Source organism: Phyllostomus discolor, chromosome 10 (assembly GCF_004126475.2).
Source record: "Phyllostomus discolor isolate MPI-MPIP mPhyDis1 chromosome 10, mPhyDis1.pri.v3, whole genome shotgun sequence".
NCBI classification, from domain to species: domain Eukaryota; kingdom Metazoa; phylum Chordata; class Mammalia; order Chiroptera; family Phyllostomidae; genus Phyllostomus; species Phyllostomus discolor.
Genome location: NC_040912.2, coordinates 26316615 through 26336951, shown reverse-complemented (window position 1 = coordinate 26336951; position 20337 = coordinate 26316615). Strand labels below are relative to the sequence as shown.

Genomic DNA, 20337 nt, shown 5'->3' with positions numbered 1-20337 from the left:
TTGCAGGCTAGGTCCCTGGTAGGGGGCATGTGAAAGGCAACCACACATTGATGTTTCTCTTCCTCCTTTTCTCCCTCCCTTCCCCCTCTCTAAAAATAAATAAATAAATATTTTTTTAAATGGGCAGTGGATACACAGATGAGAAAGAGCTGTGACCTATTATCAAAGAATCTACATAGCATGGTGAGTGGGTGATTCAGCTAGTACAGGACTAATCTGTTCTAGTGTATATACAATTACTTTGGTGGTGGCAGGCGTCTAATAAAACTATTATTAATAAATAATTATGTATAAAATATAGAAATATTTTTAAATTTTGTCTTCATTCTTGCCAGCCCCAGAGCTATTTCAGAACTAGAAATCTGGAGACAAAAATGCTAATATTTAGAGCCAAGGACCTGAAACTACAGATGCCTCAGCTGATTCTTGGCAGTGCAAAGCAAGATGTTCTTTGGTGTCAAGCAGACAGAAAACACAATGTTAAGCTTGCAAATTAAGCAAGACGGTTACTTACTGACTCAGAAGTTTCTTTCCGAGGCTCTGGAGTGGGAACGCTGAGTTCTTCCCCTGACGTGCCAAGTCCAGGTTGAAGCGGTGATGAACCCAAAACTTCCGAGAGGTAGGGTCCAAACTTCTTACAATTTGTTTTAAACAGTCTTTGCTTCAGCTTGTCTTTTAAAAGAGAAGTAGAAAAGGGAGGTAGCGGAAAAAGGAAACATTACTCAAAACCTGTTTGAACAGCTCTACATTCTCCTTTTAGTAAACAGACTTTCCCATCACTTGAAGTCAACTGCCAGGTGAACTAAGTTTTAAAGCATTTTTACATCATTAGTAGGGGGCCATTTAACTGATTTAATTAAATTTAATAATATGTGAAGGCCCACATAAGCAAAAGAATAACTTTAGTGCTTGCTCATGTAAAGCATCGGTTAATTGTGAACTACTCTGTGGAAGGGGCAGGTCTCACCCTTAATAAGATTAATGTGCAGTTTTAGAGACAGCAAAAGGCCGGCCAGCCCAAAAACATATCCCTCTCTGGCTGGAACAAATAACTAACTCCTTCAGTTTAGATGATAAAGCTCTTCAATTAACTTGTCTCTGAAATGTGCAATACTTCTGGTCATTCTAACATGTTAACAGCCCAGTGAGGTTGAATGTATCAGACAAACCCATTAGTCACCCAGCTGACTGTTAAGGAAATGGGACCCCAGGTTAGAAAGATCTGAAGAAAAGGGCGACCAGAAAGTGGGAAGAGTCTGAGTATGGCATGCTATGATTAGGGCCGGCCGTGCAGGGACCCAAGTGGGTTGAGAACAGCACGAGGCAAGGAGGGTCACACCAGACCCTGTCAGGCCATCCCCATGGGGATGGAAAAGAAAGGGTGATGCCAAATGGAAGCCTGCAAACATGTGGAGCACCAATTTTACCTCCTTCATAAACTTGCTGGGTGTGGGCTCTGCCAGAATGAATGATCAGCTTCCAAAGAGCTGGAACACATATCAATGTAAAGCAGTAATGACCACACTTCAGTCTTAGATGGGCAAGTGTCTGAGAATGCCTCTTTAGGAACTACCCGTTCCTGTGAGAGGGTAAAGTGGTATGCGGAAACCCATCGCTTCAGCATTAACTGTGGGATGTGTACTCGAAACGCTGCTCCACTGTGAGATCAACTCCTGATATCCACCTAATTATTCATTATCTGTTTTCATAAAAACAGAATGTGCTATTCTGTTTTTAGAGAATAACAGAAGAAACTTGAGAGGGTACAAAAATGGGCAGTGGGTACACAGACAGATGAGAAAGAGCCGTGATCTGTTATCAAGGAATCTACACAGAATGGTGAGTGGGTGATTGAGATAGTACAGGGTTAATCTGTTCCAGTGTAAGGGAGAACATACTCTGTTTTTATAAGAACAGATAATACAATAGAATAATCCTAGTTACTGTGTCTCTCATCCTTTTAGATTACTATAACTTTTCTTCATTCATCATGCACTTCCTAATTCATTGATTCTACAGTTACTTTGTGCCTTGCTGCTGGCTTGCTCCATCTCTTATTCAGGTCAGGTAACTTTCTGAATATTAATCTTAGCAATACCCCCAAGTTCTATTCATCCATGTTCCTTGACCATAGATACATCAGTGAACTCCAAGACCAACTCAGCACTCGTCCCTAATGAATAAAGACACGGGATTATGCTCTCTAGAGAGGATAATACTAAATGCTTCTACCTTCTGAAGTTTATGTTTCAATTTAATGTTTGCCTAAGGCTCATTAGCCCCCCCACCCCGCCCCGCTTCCATTTTTGTTCAGGGTGATGCAGCGACATGGTACCTGGAAGAACAACCTAAGTGTCTGTGCCCTGGAGCTGAGTCTTACCTTGCAGGACAGTGAAGTTCTCAAACAGATAAACGTGCCCACTATCCGTAGCGATTAGATTCATTTCTTGGTAGAACATATTGTAGTTGGGGTCATTTGTCTCCACCACCCCAATCACAAATATTTCCACATTAGCATCCCTGGCGTTCTTCACCACCTCTGTCAGATTCTTCCCATCTCGGCTATCTGTCTGCCCATCTGTGATGACCAAGGCCGTTTTCTTTACTCCCGGCCTTGCAGCTTGAAACATGAGGTTGGCTTCATGGAGGGCTGTGGCCGTGTAGGTGCCTTCCCCCAGGTACTGCATGTTGTCCACCGCCAGCTTGAGGTCATCCTTGTTGGAGAACTGCGTCAGATGTGCCACACTCTCCACCTTGTGGCTGTAGTTGATTATGCCTATGCGGACTATGGTGAGGTCCAGAGTGACCTGGTCAATCAGGGTTTTCACAAAACTTTTGATGATCATGAAGTTTAGTGTCCCCACACTTTCTGAGCTGTCAATCACAAACAGCAGCTCCAACGGAGTCTTTTCACATTTTGGCCCACAACCTAGAAGGTGAATGTCAAGACAGAAACATTGCAGAATGGGATGCAAAACACCACTCACGGATAGCAGATGGTTATATGTGTGTGTGGGGGGGGGGCAGTGACGAGAGACGGGCGCAGATGAACCTGAGACCTGGACTTTTACCTTCCTTTGCTGTGACCGTGAACATAGCTGACAACCGTCTCCCTTCTGGTTTCTATACCTGACTCTTTTTAAGAAATAATTTCTTTGAAAAGAAAACTATAGATGACAAAATAATAAGCAGTAGGTGCCAATCTCTCAGATTAAAAATGAAAACTTTTTTTAGAGTCAGCATCCCTGGTGTCTGTCTGTCTTCTGATTCCATTCCCCTCCCTCTCCCAAGAGATAACCACTAGCCTAAAACTGTTATTCCACTGTTTTCATTTAATCTGAACCTGAAAACTAATACTTCAGTCTTCAACCACATCCCTGTATGAGAATAGAGATTGGCTCATTGGCATGGGCACTGGGTAAAGTAATGGGATGAAAAATTTTAATTGTGAGAGAAGGAATAGAGCTTCTAACTGTGCAAGAATAAAGAATAGCTACTCTAGTTTATGTCCCCAATCACCCGCAATGTCAACTAAGGTGGCTCCCATCCTACCAATGAGGCCAGCTTTCCATCTGTACTGTGAGGCCTTTTGAGGGCATCGAGAATGCTGGTCAATAAACAATCTCTTTTTAAGGGTTGCCATTCAGAGCAGTTGCCGGAGTCCCCAGGCAATCAGAATTATCAGGGGCCCATTGGTTTATCCACAACCCTCCTATCGCCCACCAACCCTACCACAAAAGTCATGAGAAAACTTGGTCCTGATTTTATAGAGCTTCTAGAACTCAGAAGTCACATCTAAATTGGCCTGTCACCACACAGAGTCCCAGGATGGTCCAGAAGTCTTTCAGGTGACAGACCAGTTCTGCAGTTCTCTATATGGAAGAACAATGATATTCCTGCCTCTCTCCTCTTTAAACACAGAAGATTCCTCTATCTTTCTTATTCCATTTAATTTCTTGCTTTTGGGCTAATCTCTTTTCTTTACTTTCTCTTTCTGGTAACTCTATTTTCAAGTCTAAGGTATTTAGCCAAATATGTAGAAGCATTTAGATATAGATGTGAAGCAAGAGGACCTCCTGACTCTGTCCCCTGCCTTTCAAATGCGATGCACTTTAGAAACGGTGCTGAAAACAAAATACAGAAAGACTTCTGGCTTCAGGAAAAATGCAGATATGACAGTCACTGGCCAGGCCGGACTCAAATACCAGCTGGGCCCCTGTGGTTCTGTTTCCTTTGTTGTTGTTTTTTCTTCCCAAGCTCAGGTAAAGGTCACTGAATATAAATAAGTGTCATGCGTACAAAGGCCCGGCTGCCCACAGACACCAGGCAGGCATCTTCACGCTTCTCACCCAGCTGGGAAGATGACTTTCTTCTCCTAAATCAGGATTCCCACAGCCCCTCTCACTGCCTCCTTTCAGTTTCCCACTGACTTTTCAGACGAGCTTTAAACTTTCTCATGAGCTGCACGGTATACAATTTCTGGGTGAGCACATTATCTTGACCAACACAGAACATAGTGGGGTTGAAACCTTAAAGGATTGTTTTTTGTCCCCCTCAATAATCAAATCTTACCACATATTTCAAAAATAAGTTTGATAATGTCTTCTTTCTGGAGAAAAAAAAGAGGAATATGCATTAGTTGTATGGCCATAATATTTTTCCTACCATCATAAAGATATGTCTTATTACAATCAGCATGGGGTCATTTGATTTCATCCTTCCAGAGCAGAAAATAAAATAAATAAATTGTTAAAATAAATTTTAACAGAGGTTAAAAAGTGGCAGTAATGTGACATAACTGAAACGTGTTTGAGTTGTGAAATGTAATAGCTCAGACTTTTGGAGTTCAAATTGTGGCCCCAGCTTTATCAGCTGCATGACCTTGGGCAGGAGGTGACTTAGCATATCTGTGTCTTTGGGCTGGGGATGGATGATCAAACAAGGTAACACGAACAGAGCTCTTTGCACGGGGTCTGGCCCCGCAAAGTAACCCCCACTTCCACGGTTTCACCTTCCATGGTTTCAGTTACCTGCGATCAGCTGCAATTTGAAAATATTAAATGGAAAATTCCAGAAATAAACGAGTCACAGGTTTTAAATTGTGTGCTGTCCTGAGTAGCAAGATGGACTCTCGTGCTGTCCCACTCCATCCTGCCCAGGACAGGAATCATCCCTTTGTCCTGCATATCCATGTTGTATACACTCCCCTGCCCCCTCACTGCCCCGCCCCCTACTGGTCACTTAGTAGCCACCTGGGCTGTCAGATTGCCTGCCGTGATATGGCAGTGCTTGTGTTCAGGGAACCCTTATTTTACTTACTAATGGCCCCAAAGCACAAGAGTAGTGATGCTGGAAACTGGATATGCCAAGGGGAAGCTATAAGATGCTTCATTTAAGTGAAAAGGTAAAAATTCTTGACTTAATAAGGAAAAAAAAATCCTATGCTGAAGTTGCTAAGATCTATGATAAGAGTGAATCTTCTATCCATGAAATAAGATACTTTGAGAGAGAGAGACCACATTCACATAATTTTGATTATAGTATATTATAATTATTATATTTTATTGTCAGTTTTATTGTTGATCTCTTACTATGCCTAATTGATAAGTTAGACTATATCATAGGTGTGCATGTGTAGGAAAAACATAGTATATATAGGGTACTGTGTGATTTCAGGTATCTACTGGGGGTGTTGGAATATATTCCCTGGCTAAGGAGGGAACCACCGATGCTCCCTACAGTGGTGTGGGTAGTGCATGTATTCGGTTCCATGATTTAACCCACATGTGCGGAGCAACTAGGATACACATCATGGCCAAAAGAGAATGTATTCTTTGCTGTATGCCCTCTTTTTCTGTACCACTCCCCAGTTTTGCAAGTCCCCTCTCCAGCTTCCTAATCCTCTGTCTTTGGCTCTTTCATGAAAAGTCCCAGTGTTCAAATGCTCCTTCTCGGTCCTGATGCCCAGGGCCCCCTCAAAAGGGCCCAGCAGGAACTGGGCACTAGAAGTACATCTGCCAACACCCCGCCCTGAGTAGCATGCTTACCAATAACTGGCCTGAGACTAGAGGAGGTGGGCTGTACCTTTGCCAGAGGCAGGAAGCTGACAGGGATGGTTAGCTAATAGATGAAAGAAACAGTAGCCCAGCAAATCTCGACAGGAAGAAGCAGTGGACCTAATCTAAGAAGATGAAACTTAACAGTTGCAAAAGTAAAGTTTTAAAGAAAAAAATCTATAATGGCAGAATTGGGGTGCAGTGACATTGCTGGTGTCAAGACTTAATAGAGCACATGTGGGAATGTTCAAGGCATTTTAATTTAATTTTTTTTACCATAAATTAAGTAGAAGCCAATAATTCCAAGTGGCTATTTAAAAAGAAATTCCAGTATGATATTAAAACATTATATAAAATGAAAGTGTCAACAGTTATCCTTTTTTTTCAGGTCTTGGCAAGCTTTTTCACATCTACTGAGGCATTTAAGAAATCTGAAACTAGAATGGATAGAGAAAGGGAAAATTTATATATTTATCCTAGATTCTCACTTATTAAAAATTCTGTTTTCCTTCCCCCTTCCCTTCCTGCTTATCCCCTTTTCTAGAATCTGGAAAGCCAAAGTCAGAAGAATTATATCCCCATTTCCAAGATTCCTGCTTCTTGGCTAAACACCTTCTGTCTAAGAGATAAGTCTATCTTGCCCCCAGACATCACCATACATCATTGCGACTGCTCCGGACCCAGGTATCTTCTTCTATCACAGCATTCATCAAGCTGTACATGAATATGCTTTGCTTGTCTTTCTCTACCCTGGGCTGCGAGCTCCCTGGGTGCAGAGGCAGTCTCCTATTCTCTATTATTTTCCCAGCGTCCCCCCAGAGCCTACCCTGGAGTACACGCCCAATACATGTTAGCGAAGTGGATGAACAAATGAATGGATGAGAAAACCAGCCCCTCCCCTTGGTGGAATAGGAAAGAGGGTATAAACCTATGGGTCCATTTGTCTGGGCATGTTGTGCCTATTCTCTCCTGCTACTTTTGGGGCAGAAGGCTGCATGTGCCGCTGCTTCATTCACTGTAGACATCTTGGGTGTAGAGAGGGGGTTGACTTGCAGTGGGGAAGAACAAAGAAATGAAGGTAGCTGGGCCAAAAAAAAAAAAAAAAAGCGTGCAGTCCTGTTTGTCACACACCCAGTTCTCATCTCTCACCTTTACTACCGGAACTCCCACGCCCCTCACACCTGGATTTCCCAGCACAGTCCCTAGAATCAGCATCCCCAGACCCAGACCATGATCCCCTCCAAATCAGAAAGGGAATAAAAGAGAAGGTCTGTATTTCTTCTCCATTCCAGAAGATAGAGTGCCTTCAAGTCAGAAAGGAAGAATTAGACGTTGCTATAAAAATTCTGGAACATTTCCACCCCATGGGACTTCAAAGAGTGAGTTTTTTTGTCTGCAGTGGTGCAGGGAGAAGAGTAGGGAGCAGACTGTAGATGCTTCCCAGTTACTTGTCTTCATGGATCAGTACATAAAAACACCGGGGTTGCTGTTCTTTTCAGGGCACGTCCTAAAGAAACCAGTTGAGGAAAAAACAGCCCCAGTTCTGAAATGCAAAGCATCATGTAAAATACAAAGTCATTTGTTCATTTGGCTGCTTGTAAACAGCTCACCTTGTTACCATTCCTACCAGGAATCAGAGGGGGATAGTCACCAGTCCCTACCATGAGGCCAGATAAGGGTTGCTGGGTGACATTTCTCCCCCACATTCAGATTCAGTTACCTGGTGCCTCTAAGTCAACACTGAAGTTATTGGCAGTGCTGTCATTTAAACAGCAGCTGGAACTCTGCATCAAAAAAAAACTTGTACTTCTAAAGCTAAAATCCGAGTGTAATAATTTTGCAAGTACCCCCACTTAGCCTCTAGGAGTGATACTCACTGTAAGTCCTTGGTCTCCTTTTGGTCCCTGTAGCCCCTGCTTAGCAGAAGAAGAGTAACAGTCAGTATAGGTTATAACCAGTTAATGTGTAAAATTCCAGTAAGGCTTTAAAAGTCACTCCTTGCCTGTTCTCCTGGCAACCCGGGCTCTCCAGTTTCCCCTTTACTGCCTTTTATCCCCGCATCACCCCGTTCTCCATGCTCCCCCTGTAGGATACAGTGAAAGGTAAGTTTAGAACGTGAAATGCAAAGCCAAATAAGAACAACTCTGAAACGCTGTTTATTTAGAACTGGTAACTCTTGAAGAGCTGTAGTCCTTGATGATACAAATGTATGATAGGAAAAAGTGGGCATTTTATTCACCCCCACCCCCTTCCCAGCTGCCATAATCTAATTCATCATGAACCAGAGATGTCAGAGTGAAGAGACCTTAAGATACCATCGGGTCAGCTGACTGCCTTCAGGAAGTTCAACTATTATGTATTTTATACCTGAGTTATCTGCTATCTTCTACATGTTATGTTGTGAGGATTTATTCCTTTGTCAGCTGGTTTTCAAGAATGAAGGAAATGGGATTTTTTTAAAGTTAGCTTGTTTGTAGATAGGAAAGAAAATGCATAAAGATTCACTTTCAAATGGATTTTTTCCTCTGAGAGTTTTATAAAAAGAACAGTAACAAGTATATGAGAGCCCTTCCAAAGTTCAAGTCAAGCGGTTGAGATCCTAAGCCTACGAATGTTTTCAAGGTCCTGAAATACTTACCTTCTGGCCAGGGAAGCCGCGGCCGTTCGTGCCCTTTGGCCCCGGAAAGCCTTGAGGTCCTTGCTCTCCCTACACGCAATGTGAGAAAAGGATGTTCCTGTTAATCTTCTGAGAAAACTCAGAACATTCTTTGGGTCAGGTTTATACTTGCAGTTTCAATACTGCATTACAGCATTATCTAAACTTGGGGTGAAAATACATATGTCAGATGGGCTCCATGCTCGCTAGTAAAAGTCAAGCTGCCGGAAGTGCAGCAGAAGTGAGGCAGCTGGTTTATCAAACGTGCCTATTTCTGTGGTGTAAATACTGCCACCCTGGCATGTTTCAAACTATGAACTTCATATCAGTTAGTTCACACATACCGAGGAGCTGTTATTTCAATTGTGACATTGAGGGTGATTTTTATAATTGTCTTTATATTTTGTCTAAATTTTATTATATGTCAAAAGCATGAATTATCTTAACAATGGACAAAAAAGATATAATAGGATCTGGTGAATGTCAAGGAGTTGTTTATACAGTTTGCCAACACCCAGATCCCAGGCTGGAGATCTGAGCAGATATATCTGCCCCGCTTCCAGAGATTGCACTGCTAACACTGGTGTGATAAAAAGGAATAGACAGGAACATGTGGGTAATACAGCCCAACCTCATCACACCTACTGGGCAACATGCTCTACTACCAGTTGATCTACAGCCTCATTTGAGCTTGAAGGGTAGAAGCACCTGCCTACGTACAGACTCGGCGGCCGGCCTGCAGAGTGCTGTGAAGGACGGTGGACAGATACCCGCCTGATAGTCTCCCATTCTTTCTTCTAATGAAAGAAAATTCAAAAATAAAAAAAAGTATAGGAAAATATCCTCTTAAGAAAGATGTATCAGTAATGATACTCTGACATAAATTCGTTTTCTCAGGATTTGTGTGTGTGTGTGTGTGTGTGTGTGTGTAGGTGGCTGAAGACTTCTTCGTTCAACTATGCCCCTGGTTAAGAGTACCTGGGGCTGTGGATGGCATGAGGTCACCAGTGCAGGGGTCAGCGGGGTTCCTGGCCCAGTGTGAGGGAGACTAAGGTTATGGGAGAACGTGAAAATGAAATCTATGGTTGGCTCTGTCCCTGCCCCAAAGGACAGAACAGCAGGACAAAGGAGCTGGGATGGTAGTGTGATGGTGAATTATCACTGGGAATTATATGTTTAGATGAAGTGGGTCCAGAAAGGACTCAAAACCTTTCTGACCGTTATTCAGAATAATTATTTCTCTTACAAACTTTCAGACTCCTACAGCAGCTGATGCAGCATGCTCAATCAGTGTCCACTACTAACTAGCTGCTTTTAAGAAATGACACAACTCCTAGCCAGGTTAACAGCCACCGTGGCTTCACTCATGCGCCCTGAGCAGGAGACCACAGAGTAGCCCGTTACCAGGTCAGGGCCAGCTCCATGCTGACGGGTTTATTTTGCATTATTCACAATACAGACATTTTAATATATAATTGTTAACATTGCAGCTATTCCAGGCAGCTGGATTTCCCTATAATAAAGATTTTTCCCCCTGTTTAATCACCAGTTTCCCTTCAAAATAGTTCAAGGCTTTCTATAATTTTCCGAGCAGACAATCTGGCTAAAAGCCTTTAGCAAGTGAGTCCATGCCTTAGCTTGGCAGAGGTGAATGCTATCCAATCAGATTTTTTTTTCTTTACAAATGTCAGGAAAATGATATACTGTGATTTTGGCATGGGTCAGAAGCAACTGCAGGAAAGAACCTGTCTCTCTAAAGGTATAATTAAATCAAAATGTCAAACCTGGCTTCTTAACCACTGTATCTTACTCTTGGATCTGTCCTGTTAAAGATGTGATCTTTTTAGCTTTTTCATATGATTGCTTGTTGTCTGGGAGATAACTTTTTAAGGAGGATGCACAAGTACCTGAATATTTTAATAAATCTTTCTTCGTTACTGATATCTCAGGAAACAACTTGTTTGTTTGTATTGTTTTTTTTTTTTTTTTTGCAAATGTTTTCTCAGTAATGTAAAATTCATAGATGACCAAAAATGTAAAACAGATGTCATTCTTCTGCTTAGGGTAGAAGCCAGAAAAAAAGCTGCTTTTATTCTTAAAACAGCAACAAAAAATGCTTACTAATGAAGTCACACCTTTCCTTGAATCCATGACAGAGCTGTGGTTGTGGCTGCAAGGCAACGAACTAGCTTGGAATCTAAGGAAACACAGGCTCCCCTGAGGAGAGACAGGACCCTGGCACTCACCTACCTGCCAGAAACGCCAGATATCATGCGGGCTGGTAGGAAGAATCCAACTAGCATTTTTAACAAATTGCTGAAGGCCGAGTGTGGAGAGCACGAGAGGCTAGAACCCCTGGGAGCTTCAGGCACAAGGGAAATTCGTACCCACTCACAGGCTTTTCCCTGGGGACTTCCCAGTGCTTAAGAGAGAGACTGGAGACAGGGCAAGTCCCGAAGCTCCCTGGTGGGCCAGGCCTCAGGGGGGGTCCTCTCGAGAAAGGCACAAAGCCCTCTCTGGGACAACAGTCTTCAGCTGCTGGGGTGGTCGCAGCCAACACTGTCACTTCGAGGGCACAGATGACAGCCCATGGCGGCTGGGAGAAGGAGAGAGAATAAAACCTGCAGAAGTACATCCTGGGCCCAGACTTTCAGAGACACCTTCCTCCTCGGGGAGGGTCAGGAGACGGTCCTCAGCCCAGGCCAGCAGAGGCCTCCTATGCATTTGCTGGAACTCACAGAACTATATGTGCTTGAAAGGGGTGGGGCTTTTTTAATCCTTTACTAAAAATTTTTAAAAATTTAAATTAAAAATAATTAATAGAACACGGCAAAATGAATAAGGTCTGTAGATTAAATAGTAGTATATCAACACAGATGCCACTAAAGATGTTTCAGTCAGCTACAGACCGAGTACACGGTGGTGGTCACGTAAGATACTGATGGAGCTGAATTTCCTGCAAGAAATGGAAGGATATGTGGTTCAGGAAGATTTTGTTGTTGTTGTTCTGTTGGGAGCAATATCTGCGGGGCCTGAGAACAGAGTTCCTCTCACTCACAGCACCTTAGTTTTGAGAGCGCAGATCTCCTCGCAGCCAGTCCCTGACCTGCTTCAGCACGAAGGAGCCTGCCCCCACATACTGCACACTCAGAGGGCTCTACCGCCCTCCCAGATTCAGCCTGGTGGTCTGCAGGGCGCACTGTTGGGCATTCTTTGTTAAGGACCTACAGTTCCGTACAAGGACGTGGGTCCACGGGAGCTGCCTTAACAAGTACTAAGTGTCACTGCCACCGCAGTAAAAGCTTTCTGTGGTTAATGTGGAGCCAGCCTGTCCCTGAACTTTGGAAATATTTTTGTATTGTAATGATGGGAAGCATAGATAAGCTTTTTTAAAGATTTTATTTATTTATTTTTAGAGAGGGAAGGGAGGGAGGGAGAGAGAGAGAGAGAAACATCAATGTGTGGTTGCTGGGGGCTGTGGCCTGCAACCCAGGCATGTGCCCTGACTGGGAATCCAACCTGTGATGCTTTGGTTCGCAGTCTGCACTCAATCCACTGAGCTATGCCAGCCAGGGCCAGCATAGATAAGTTTTATTTCCTCCATCAATTCAAAGCCAGAGAGAACATCTTGTACCAGATGGGGTCAATGGAACCAAAGACAAGTTTCCAAAATCAAATTATTGAGTCCTCAATTCTAGACCCCTCCACGTTAAGCACCCTCTATTTGTATGAAGAGCACACAGTTCCTTCACCCGACCACTGCTCCAACATGCAATAGCCAGAACCACATTCCCATGGCGGTCCCCCATGACCCTTCATCTCTCCACCTGTATTTCCTATTCCTACCGACCCTTAGGCCACCTTTCACTCCCACCCTCCAACTGTCACTGTTACGATGGTTTGTGCCTACTCCAGCCAGTTCCCCTTCGATAGTCCCAGTCAGTCCAGCCCACACGCCTGTTCATGGAGCAGCACTGATAGCACTCATGTTCTCTTTCTGACGCTGCCAGAAGGAGGGTGTTGTGGGACAGTTTTGTAACACCAGCAGTCATGCACAGTGATGCCCTGTGTCTTCCCATTCTCTCACCACTCACCCACTCACTGACTCACCCAGACCAACTTCCAGTTCTGCAAGCCCCATTCCTGGTAAATGCCTTACACAGGCAGACCGTTTTTTATCTTTTATACCATATTTATACTGTACCTTTTCTATGTTTAGATGTTCAGAGATGCAAATACCATTATGCTATAGTTACGTACAGTATTCAGTACAGTAGCGTGCTGTACAGGCTTGTAGCCTAGGGGCCCTAGATGACACCATATCGCTTAGGCGCATAGCAGGCTACGCCGTCTAGGTTCATGCAAGTGCACCCTGTGACGTTCCCACGATGACATAATCGCCTAGTGACACATTTCTTGGAACACATCCCTGTTGTTAAGCAACACATGACCGCAGTAATTTGCTGATGTTTATAACTTTCCTATGTTGTGTGAGAGAGTGTGCTTGTTTGTATGAGAAACACAAAATATTTGGGGGTAAATACTGCAACTTACTCTCAGGTGTTTCAGAAGAATAATACTGTTTGTGTATACACACACACACAGACTTTGATGAAGCAAATGTGGATGTTAACCTTAAAGAAATCTGGGTCAAGGGTGCATGGGAATTAATTGTTTGTACTATCTTTCCAAATTTTTTGTAAGACTGAAATTATTTTAAAATAAAAGTCAAAATTAAAATACTGTATAAAATGAATGAATGAATGAATGAATGCACTAAATGGTTGCAAAAAAGACAGCATCTATCAGCGCTAAAGGAACTAAAGCACATGAGTATACAGGTACTTTACCTATCCAAAACTGGAAACCCACAGGTTAAAAGAACAACACCAAGAGTCCTAAAGTAAAGCCACAGTTGTGGGTTTCTCCCTACCCAGAGACAACTTCTGCTCTTTTTTTCAATGGTCACCTGAGGACATTTTTTAAAATTGCTTTGAGAGAGAGAGAGAGAGAGGGAAATATTGATGTGAGAGAGAAACATCGATGCTTTCTGCCCTAACTGGGGGATCAAACCCACAACCTAGGCAGGTGCCCTGACTGGAAACTGAACCCACAGCATTTTGATTTACAGGACAATCAACTGCTCCACACTAGCCAGGGAAAGCTTTGCTCTTTGAATTCAGGAAGCTTATGAGGTTACCAAAAACCTATTGCCCCAGGATTTACACTCATACAATACTAAGTTCAGTGCAACCTTTAAACCAGCAGTAGCATTGCCACACTTTGACATGGCCGGTTTATAAGCCTGATATTGGTTGACTCCACCATACTGTGACTTTATCTGCATAGGGATTACATAAGCACTAATGGAGAAAGGAGGACATTTGAGCTGCACAAACAGAAAGGAAGCCCTCAGCTACCATTTCCCCTTCCTGTTTGAGTTACTGCCTCTGAAGTTTCCTCTGTCATCTCATAGGTAATAATCAAGATAATTATTTAGAACATGGACATCACTCATTTCACATGTACAGAAGAGTACTAGAAAGTCCACTATTGGGGAGATTTTTTAATGTCCTCTAGGATTTCAGCACTTGCCCATTGTCTCAGGCTAAAATGTGGATGGTAAGAAAAACAAAAACAAAACAAAACAAAACAAAAAACATGACACCTAAGTGGGACTTGGGCTCAAACTTGACACCCTTTTTCTTTTACTGTTGAACTGCTTTCTTCCTTATCACTTTTCTTGCTAAAAGGAAAAGGGTTAAAGTCAAAATTGGAAAATGTATCTCCAGTATTTCCAGCTCAGCCAGAAGTTTGGGTTTCTTCTTTATCAAGATTTGTGGTCCGGGAGTAGGGGGGAGAAAACTGTACTTGAACAATGATTGAAATAAAAAAAAAAAAAAGATTTGTGGTCCTGAGAAATTGTGGAGGCCCAGTTACATATGAAAACAAAGGGAGACTCTGGCCAACCTCCCGTCATAGGTCAGCTGGAGCACTCTAGGTTGAGAGCTCTTGCTATAGAAGCAATGAGAAGAGAAAGCATTTTATTTTTTTACTATATTTTCTTTGTAGGATGCAATCATGCAACCATTTTAAAAGTCCAAACCCATCCCATCTTTTTGTAGTGGCCCCCAAAACATCCTAGAATAAATCAATTTACCATTTTTTTTTTTTTGCTTCTCCTTGTTTGCCTTTCTTTGTTCCTCATGGTGATTAGAGTATTGCTAATTAGGAACCAGGGGAATTGTAAAATTCAAAAGTGAGACAAGCAGCCTTCTGCCAGCTTGAAAAAAGAAGCCAGTATTGTGGTAAGATGTTGATTTAGTGGGTAATGGTAGAGTTAGCACGTCCCAGTGACCTGCCTTGAATAAGCATGTAGTGTTTGGCCTGGAATCCAGGAACCACTCTGTATTGAAGGGATTATTTTCTTATACTTGGTGGGCACAGCTGGTTCACTTTAAAAGGAAAATGGTATTTTCCAGGTGGCTTATGGAGACCCTATCATTGTACACATAGTTGAAGGTGATCCAGAGGCCCCTAGAACAACCAAATGGTCTGGCATTTTGGCATTCACCTCCTCCCTGAAGTTCCAGTCCTAACAGTTTCCTGTGTAACTAGCAGCTGCCCCTTGTTGCATGCCTGTGTGTGAAGGACTGAGCTAGGTAATGACAGAGCTAGACACGCTCTTGTTTAGCTTCTATAATAACCCTGGGAAAAAGTATCTAAATGATAAAACTGAGACTTCAGCAATTCTTCCACGTCATCTCGGATTGCACCTGACCTCACAGCAGAGCCTTGACCAGTAAGTCGACCTTCTAAACTCAAAGCTGCTGGTTGCCCCACAGGCTCTCCTGACTTTCATTTCTCAGCTCTCTCTTGCCAGAGTGGAAGTCCCCTCAAGTCCAACATGAAAATCAGCCAAGAGCTTCCAGTTTCGTCAAATCCTTTCCTTTGTGGAATTGAGTTCTCCTACCTTAATGCCTCATATTGATATACAGGGTGTGGCTCAAATAGCACCCCCCCTTTTTTAATTACAAAATCATAAGCAAGTAATTCTGTAATATAACAATATCACACTCAAGCACACCATATGACATTTTAGGTGAAATGTTTGAACTAAAACTATAAATTATTACACCCATGTTATTACCTTGCCAAACAGACTCAAGCAGGCATTACTTCTGCCAGACCCTGTATTTTGGTTTAGACAGTATCATGAATGTGTGTGTGTGCAAATGAATTTAATGCACACTCTAGGGGTGCTGGGTTAACATTAGAAATACCATAATCAGTGGTCCACACTTCAAAGACATGTGCTTCAACTACTACTATTGGAATTTTCTCCAGAGGGAAGACAAAAGCGATTTACCCTCATTCAGAATCGGCGCCTCCTGTTCTCATCCCATAATGAAGAATCCCTTTACCTTACCTGACTAACTGGTTAACTGGTTCCATCATGAGAATATGCTTATATTTGTGATCATCTCACAAATATTGGAAAAAGAGCAAAAGTCTCTGGGTAGGGAGAAACCCACAGAGTGATCATTTTACGCAAAATGCTTGTCACAGTGCTTTAAAAGATAGAGAACTGGAAGTTGGACCAAGCTATCACTGCATGTTCTTTGCACGCATGTTAGTAAGTAGCTGAACGTAGGGTAGGATTCTAACACTGGCTTTAAATAAAACATGCCACCTGACGGCCAGGGTGTCGAGGAGGGTGCAGGTAACTCCTATTGACTGTTAATCTTCAGAGGCTACAGACAGTCATCGAGAAGAATGTGACAAATTATAAATGTCCGAATTGGCTAAGGTTAGCTGACAACAGTTACAGCCCAATGTGCTTGATCTGGGCATATTTTTACCCAGTCATTTTGCTTAAACTTTTCGTCTCTGCTTTCATTTTCCTGTTTATGTTTATTAGCAGATGATATACTGATTAGACAAGTGGTACGTGAATATTTGCAAATAATCTCAGCAACAGAAGCCACTTGACCATTTGATTACTGCATGGACACGTGTGCTCACTGTTATGATTTTCTCTCCAGATCACAGCATTTAGTCCTGCCGTCTGATAATAAAATGATTCTTAGTGGTATAAATACTAGAATTAAATACATTGATAGATCACAACGCAGAGTATCATGGCCTCTAAGGGCTTTCCCAGTCGGAATCAGTTCTATGAATTGACCTGTCCTGCCCTTCCACCTAAATATTCTTCTGTAAAATTGGCCACATTTCATGAATATCTTGCAAAGCATTTGCATTACTTGCATCATGAATGATAAACAGGAAATGACAAGGCTGGCTTCGTGGCATTTGCCCTGCCGGAGACGGGGCTCAGGGATGCTCCCTTTGCTCAGTGTCTGTGCAGCGCGTCTCCTGGTTTGCCCGTTTCTTTGTCACTTTGGTTTCTGAATCCCTGCATTGCTCTTCGTGCTGTCTGTGCCCCTGCCTTGGCCCCTCACTTTCACTTTTGTGTTATCCTTAGCAACCTTGTTCACATCCATGGCATTAACTGTGACCCTCTGGGGATAATCTCCAGTTTTCTAGTCCCCAGTCCCATCCCAGTCCCATCCCAGTCTCTAAGCACCAGGACTGACTTGTATCTGCTTTCCAGACCTTCCCATGTGTTGGCCATTTCAGAACCAAATCTATCAAAGACAGAAATTCTATTCAGCCACATCTATTTATCTGCCTGGTTTTCCCTCTTTAACTCACTTCTCAGTCTTCTAGGATTTTCTTGTGCTGACCTTGTCTGTGCTCCCTGGATACCATCATTGGCTTGTCCCAGCCAGAAAACACCTCCAAGGGGGTCTTCCCTGACTCGCCCTCACTCTAGCTGAGAGTAATACCCCTATAGATCAACCTGCACCTCTCCTGTAGCAGTGTCTCATAACAGGTGTGGATGCTCACATCCTTTCTGGCCTATTTTTAAACTCTCCAAGCAGAGGCCCTTCATCTTATTTATCTCTACACCTCTTGAGGTACCTATTTCAGGGCCCTACACATCCCACTGAGCTAGAGGGAGTAGGTGTGGAGGCTGGCTGTCATTTTGTTAGAAGTTTCCCAGAGACCCTGTGCCCTAAACACTGTCTTATCTAGCCTTATAAACCCCCACAGGTAGTTAGTGCTTCTCCGATTCCTACAAGGCAAATTTCATGATAAGCTTTTAGGGATCAATATGGACCAGAGATAACAGCCTAGAGACATAAGGAAAATTGCCAGCCGAGATTTCACAATGTAGGTCGTGAAGGAGGTATTTATAAATGGTCTTCTAGCCTGGGGTCTGGAGCTGAGTCCAGGTCCACTTTATTAGCAGCTCCTGTGGCGCCGGCCCCAGACACCACTGAACAAAGGAGTGAAGGGTTGGCCAGCAGTTAGAAAACCGCCGTAAGTCATTTAAGAAGCATCCCACTGAATGCACTGGCCCCTTCCACGTTGCTGCCAGAGTGTGGGGATGGGGGAGGGGCTGCCCTGGTAGCCAGAGCTCTGCCACAGCATCAGGAAACAGGGCTCCTTCTTCAGTCCCTGTGTACAGGGGACTCCTGGCACAGTCTTCAGTCCCTGTGTACACATTTGCCGAACGAAAGGATTCCGTGAAATGTTGTATGCTTTTCAGATTTCTCTTTTCCATGTATCAGTTTATTAACAGACAAGAATGGGCCCAAAAGCATGAAAGGCAAAGCCTTCCTTGTGCTGATTTACCATTGGGGTAGGCTCACTAATGGCTCCAGAGATATGCAGGCCCTAGTGCCTGGCATCTGTAATCTATTACACACACACACACACACCAAACAAAAAAAGACAGCCCTATAAATTCCAAATATACTAAAATATATGTTACGGTCATGCATCCTTGGACATGTAGCCAAAGGGAAGATTCTAATTAGAATTAAACAGGCTCGGCTGTGCATAGACTTGAGAACCACCACAAGGAGATGTACTGTGGGAGTCCTCTCCACAAAGATGAACCGAAAAGTATAGCAGGCCGTTTTATACATAAGCAGAAGGTAGCAGCTCCTGCTGTCACAATGAATGTGTCTTAACTGTCACACATTTAGGTGTGAAGGCTGGGGAAAGGCAAACTTGTTTAGGCTCCAGGTCACATGTTTAACTACATCAAGAAGAATATCCCAATGTGACATTCATCCAGGTCTTCCCTTAGGCCTAAGTCATTTCCTGTGAGTAGATTTGGTGAGGCTCGTTAACTTGTGAAGTGCAATCAAAGAGCAGACCAAGGGGTGGATCACCCACCCCCTTTCATCCTGTGGTCCCTTCGGCCGTGCTGGGGACTCCCAACCCACTGTAAGCAGAGCGCCTGCTACACCTACACACTTCCAGACCAGGCCCCCAGCCGCCAGGACACTCGGACTGCTGCCCCTACCACACAGAAATTCTGGAGACGTTGTTGACACTGACATCTAAAAGCCATAATGGAAGCATATTGTTTTTAAATTCTTGTGTTTGAGATGTGAATTCCAGAATATATGCCTCTGTGTTGTTCTCCTAGTTTCATCTCCTGTCCAACAGGATTGCAGCTGCAGAAAGACAGCAGCATTCTCTGAACTGGTTATTCTCTACCAGGAACTGAAGCTCAAAGAACTAACAGCGCATTGCCCGCTCAGAGAGATGCCTTCCACCAGAATTCTCAGCATTAGCTCCTCTATGGGTCTCTTTCTGGACATACTATAGGGATTAAAGAAGTAATGTTAATAGAGTTCTATGAATTCCTTAAATAAAAGTATGACAGGCTTATTTCACTCAACATAATGTCCTCTAGCTTGATCCCTGTTCTTGCATATGGCAGAATTCCCTTCTTTTGGGGGACTGAATAATATTCAATGTGTGTGTATACCACATTTTCTTAGCTCACTCATCCCTCAGTGGGCATTTAGGTTATTTCCACACCGCGGCTATTGTGACTGGTGCTGCAGTGAACATAAAGGTGTGTGTGCTAAGTGAAATAAGCCGGGCGCAGAAGGACAAATCCTCCATGGTTGCACTATGTGAGATGAATAAGATGGTCAGGGTCCTAGCAGCAGAGTAGAATGAGGCCAGGAGGAGGAGATGGGATGTGCTTCAGTGGGTGTAAAGTCTTAGTTATGTGAGACCAGTCAGTCCTGGGGGCCTTCTGAAGAACCTACTGCCTGTAGTTAACAACGCTGTACTGTATGTACACTTAAAAATGAAAATGGGTAGGTTCCACATTAAGTGTTTTTTTTTTGCCACAATAAAAAATAAAAACAACAGCTAAAAGTAATAAATTTGTTTAAAAAGGAAATGACAAATATTCAAGTGTATTTTAATAATATACAGAAAATTCATTTTTAAAAGCTGGAAAAATGCACGTGTAATAAAGTCTTATAGTTAATAGTTCCTACGGGCAGCCCTCAACCTCATTCATTTCTATGCCCCATTTTTCTTTCTCAGTGCTTCCAATTTAACACAATAGGAACTATTCCTGACAATTCAAATGCCACTTTCAGAGGGGCAGAGCTTACTCATAATGGAAGCTTTTCTCTTGGTTTTCTCTGCAATGCTCTTTTAGACTGAATTCATAAGCTGCTTAATGACAACTTAAGAGTTGTCATTATATACCACGTAACACACGGATGTATGGCAAAG

The 20337-nt window shown here is 43.1% G+C and overlaps 1 protein-coding gene across 3 annotated transcripts in view; it reads right to left on the bottom strand.

The window, feature by feature from the left end:
• Positions 1–20337, bottom strand: part of COL28A1 (collagen type XXVIII alpha 1 chain) — a 154155-nt gene that overhangs the window by 17185 nt on the left and 116633 nt on the right. For all 3 annotated transcript variants that reach the window (XM_036010297.1, XM_036010298.1, XM_036010296.1), the window contains 6 exons: positions 8695–8763; positions 8059–8139; positions 7934–7969; positions 4573–4609; positions 2381–2929; positions 515–672 (listed from right to left, as the gene is read on the bottom strand). In XM_036010297.1, coding sequence (XP_035866190.1) covers positions 515–672; positions 2381–2929; positions 4573–4609; positions 7934–7969; positions 8059–8139; positions 8695–8763 — 930 coding nt within the window. The remainder of the gene's footprint in view (positions 1–514; positions 673–2380; positions 2930–4572; positions 4610–7933; positions 7970–8058; positions 8140–8694; positions 8764–20337) is intronic.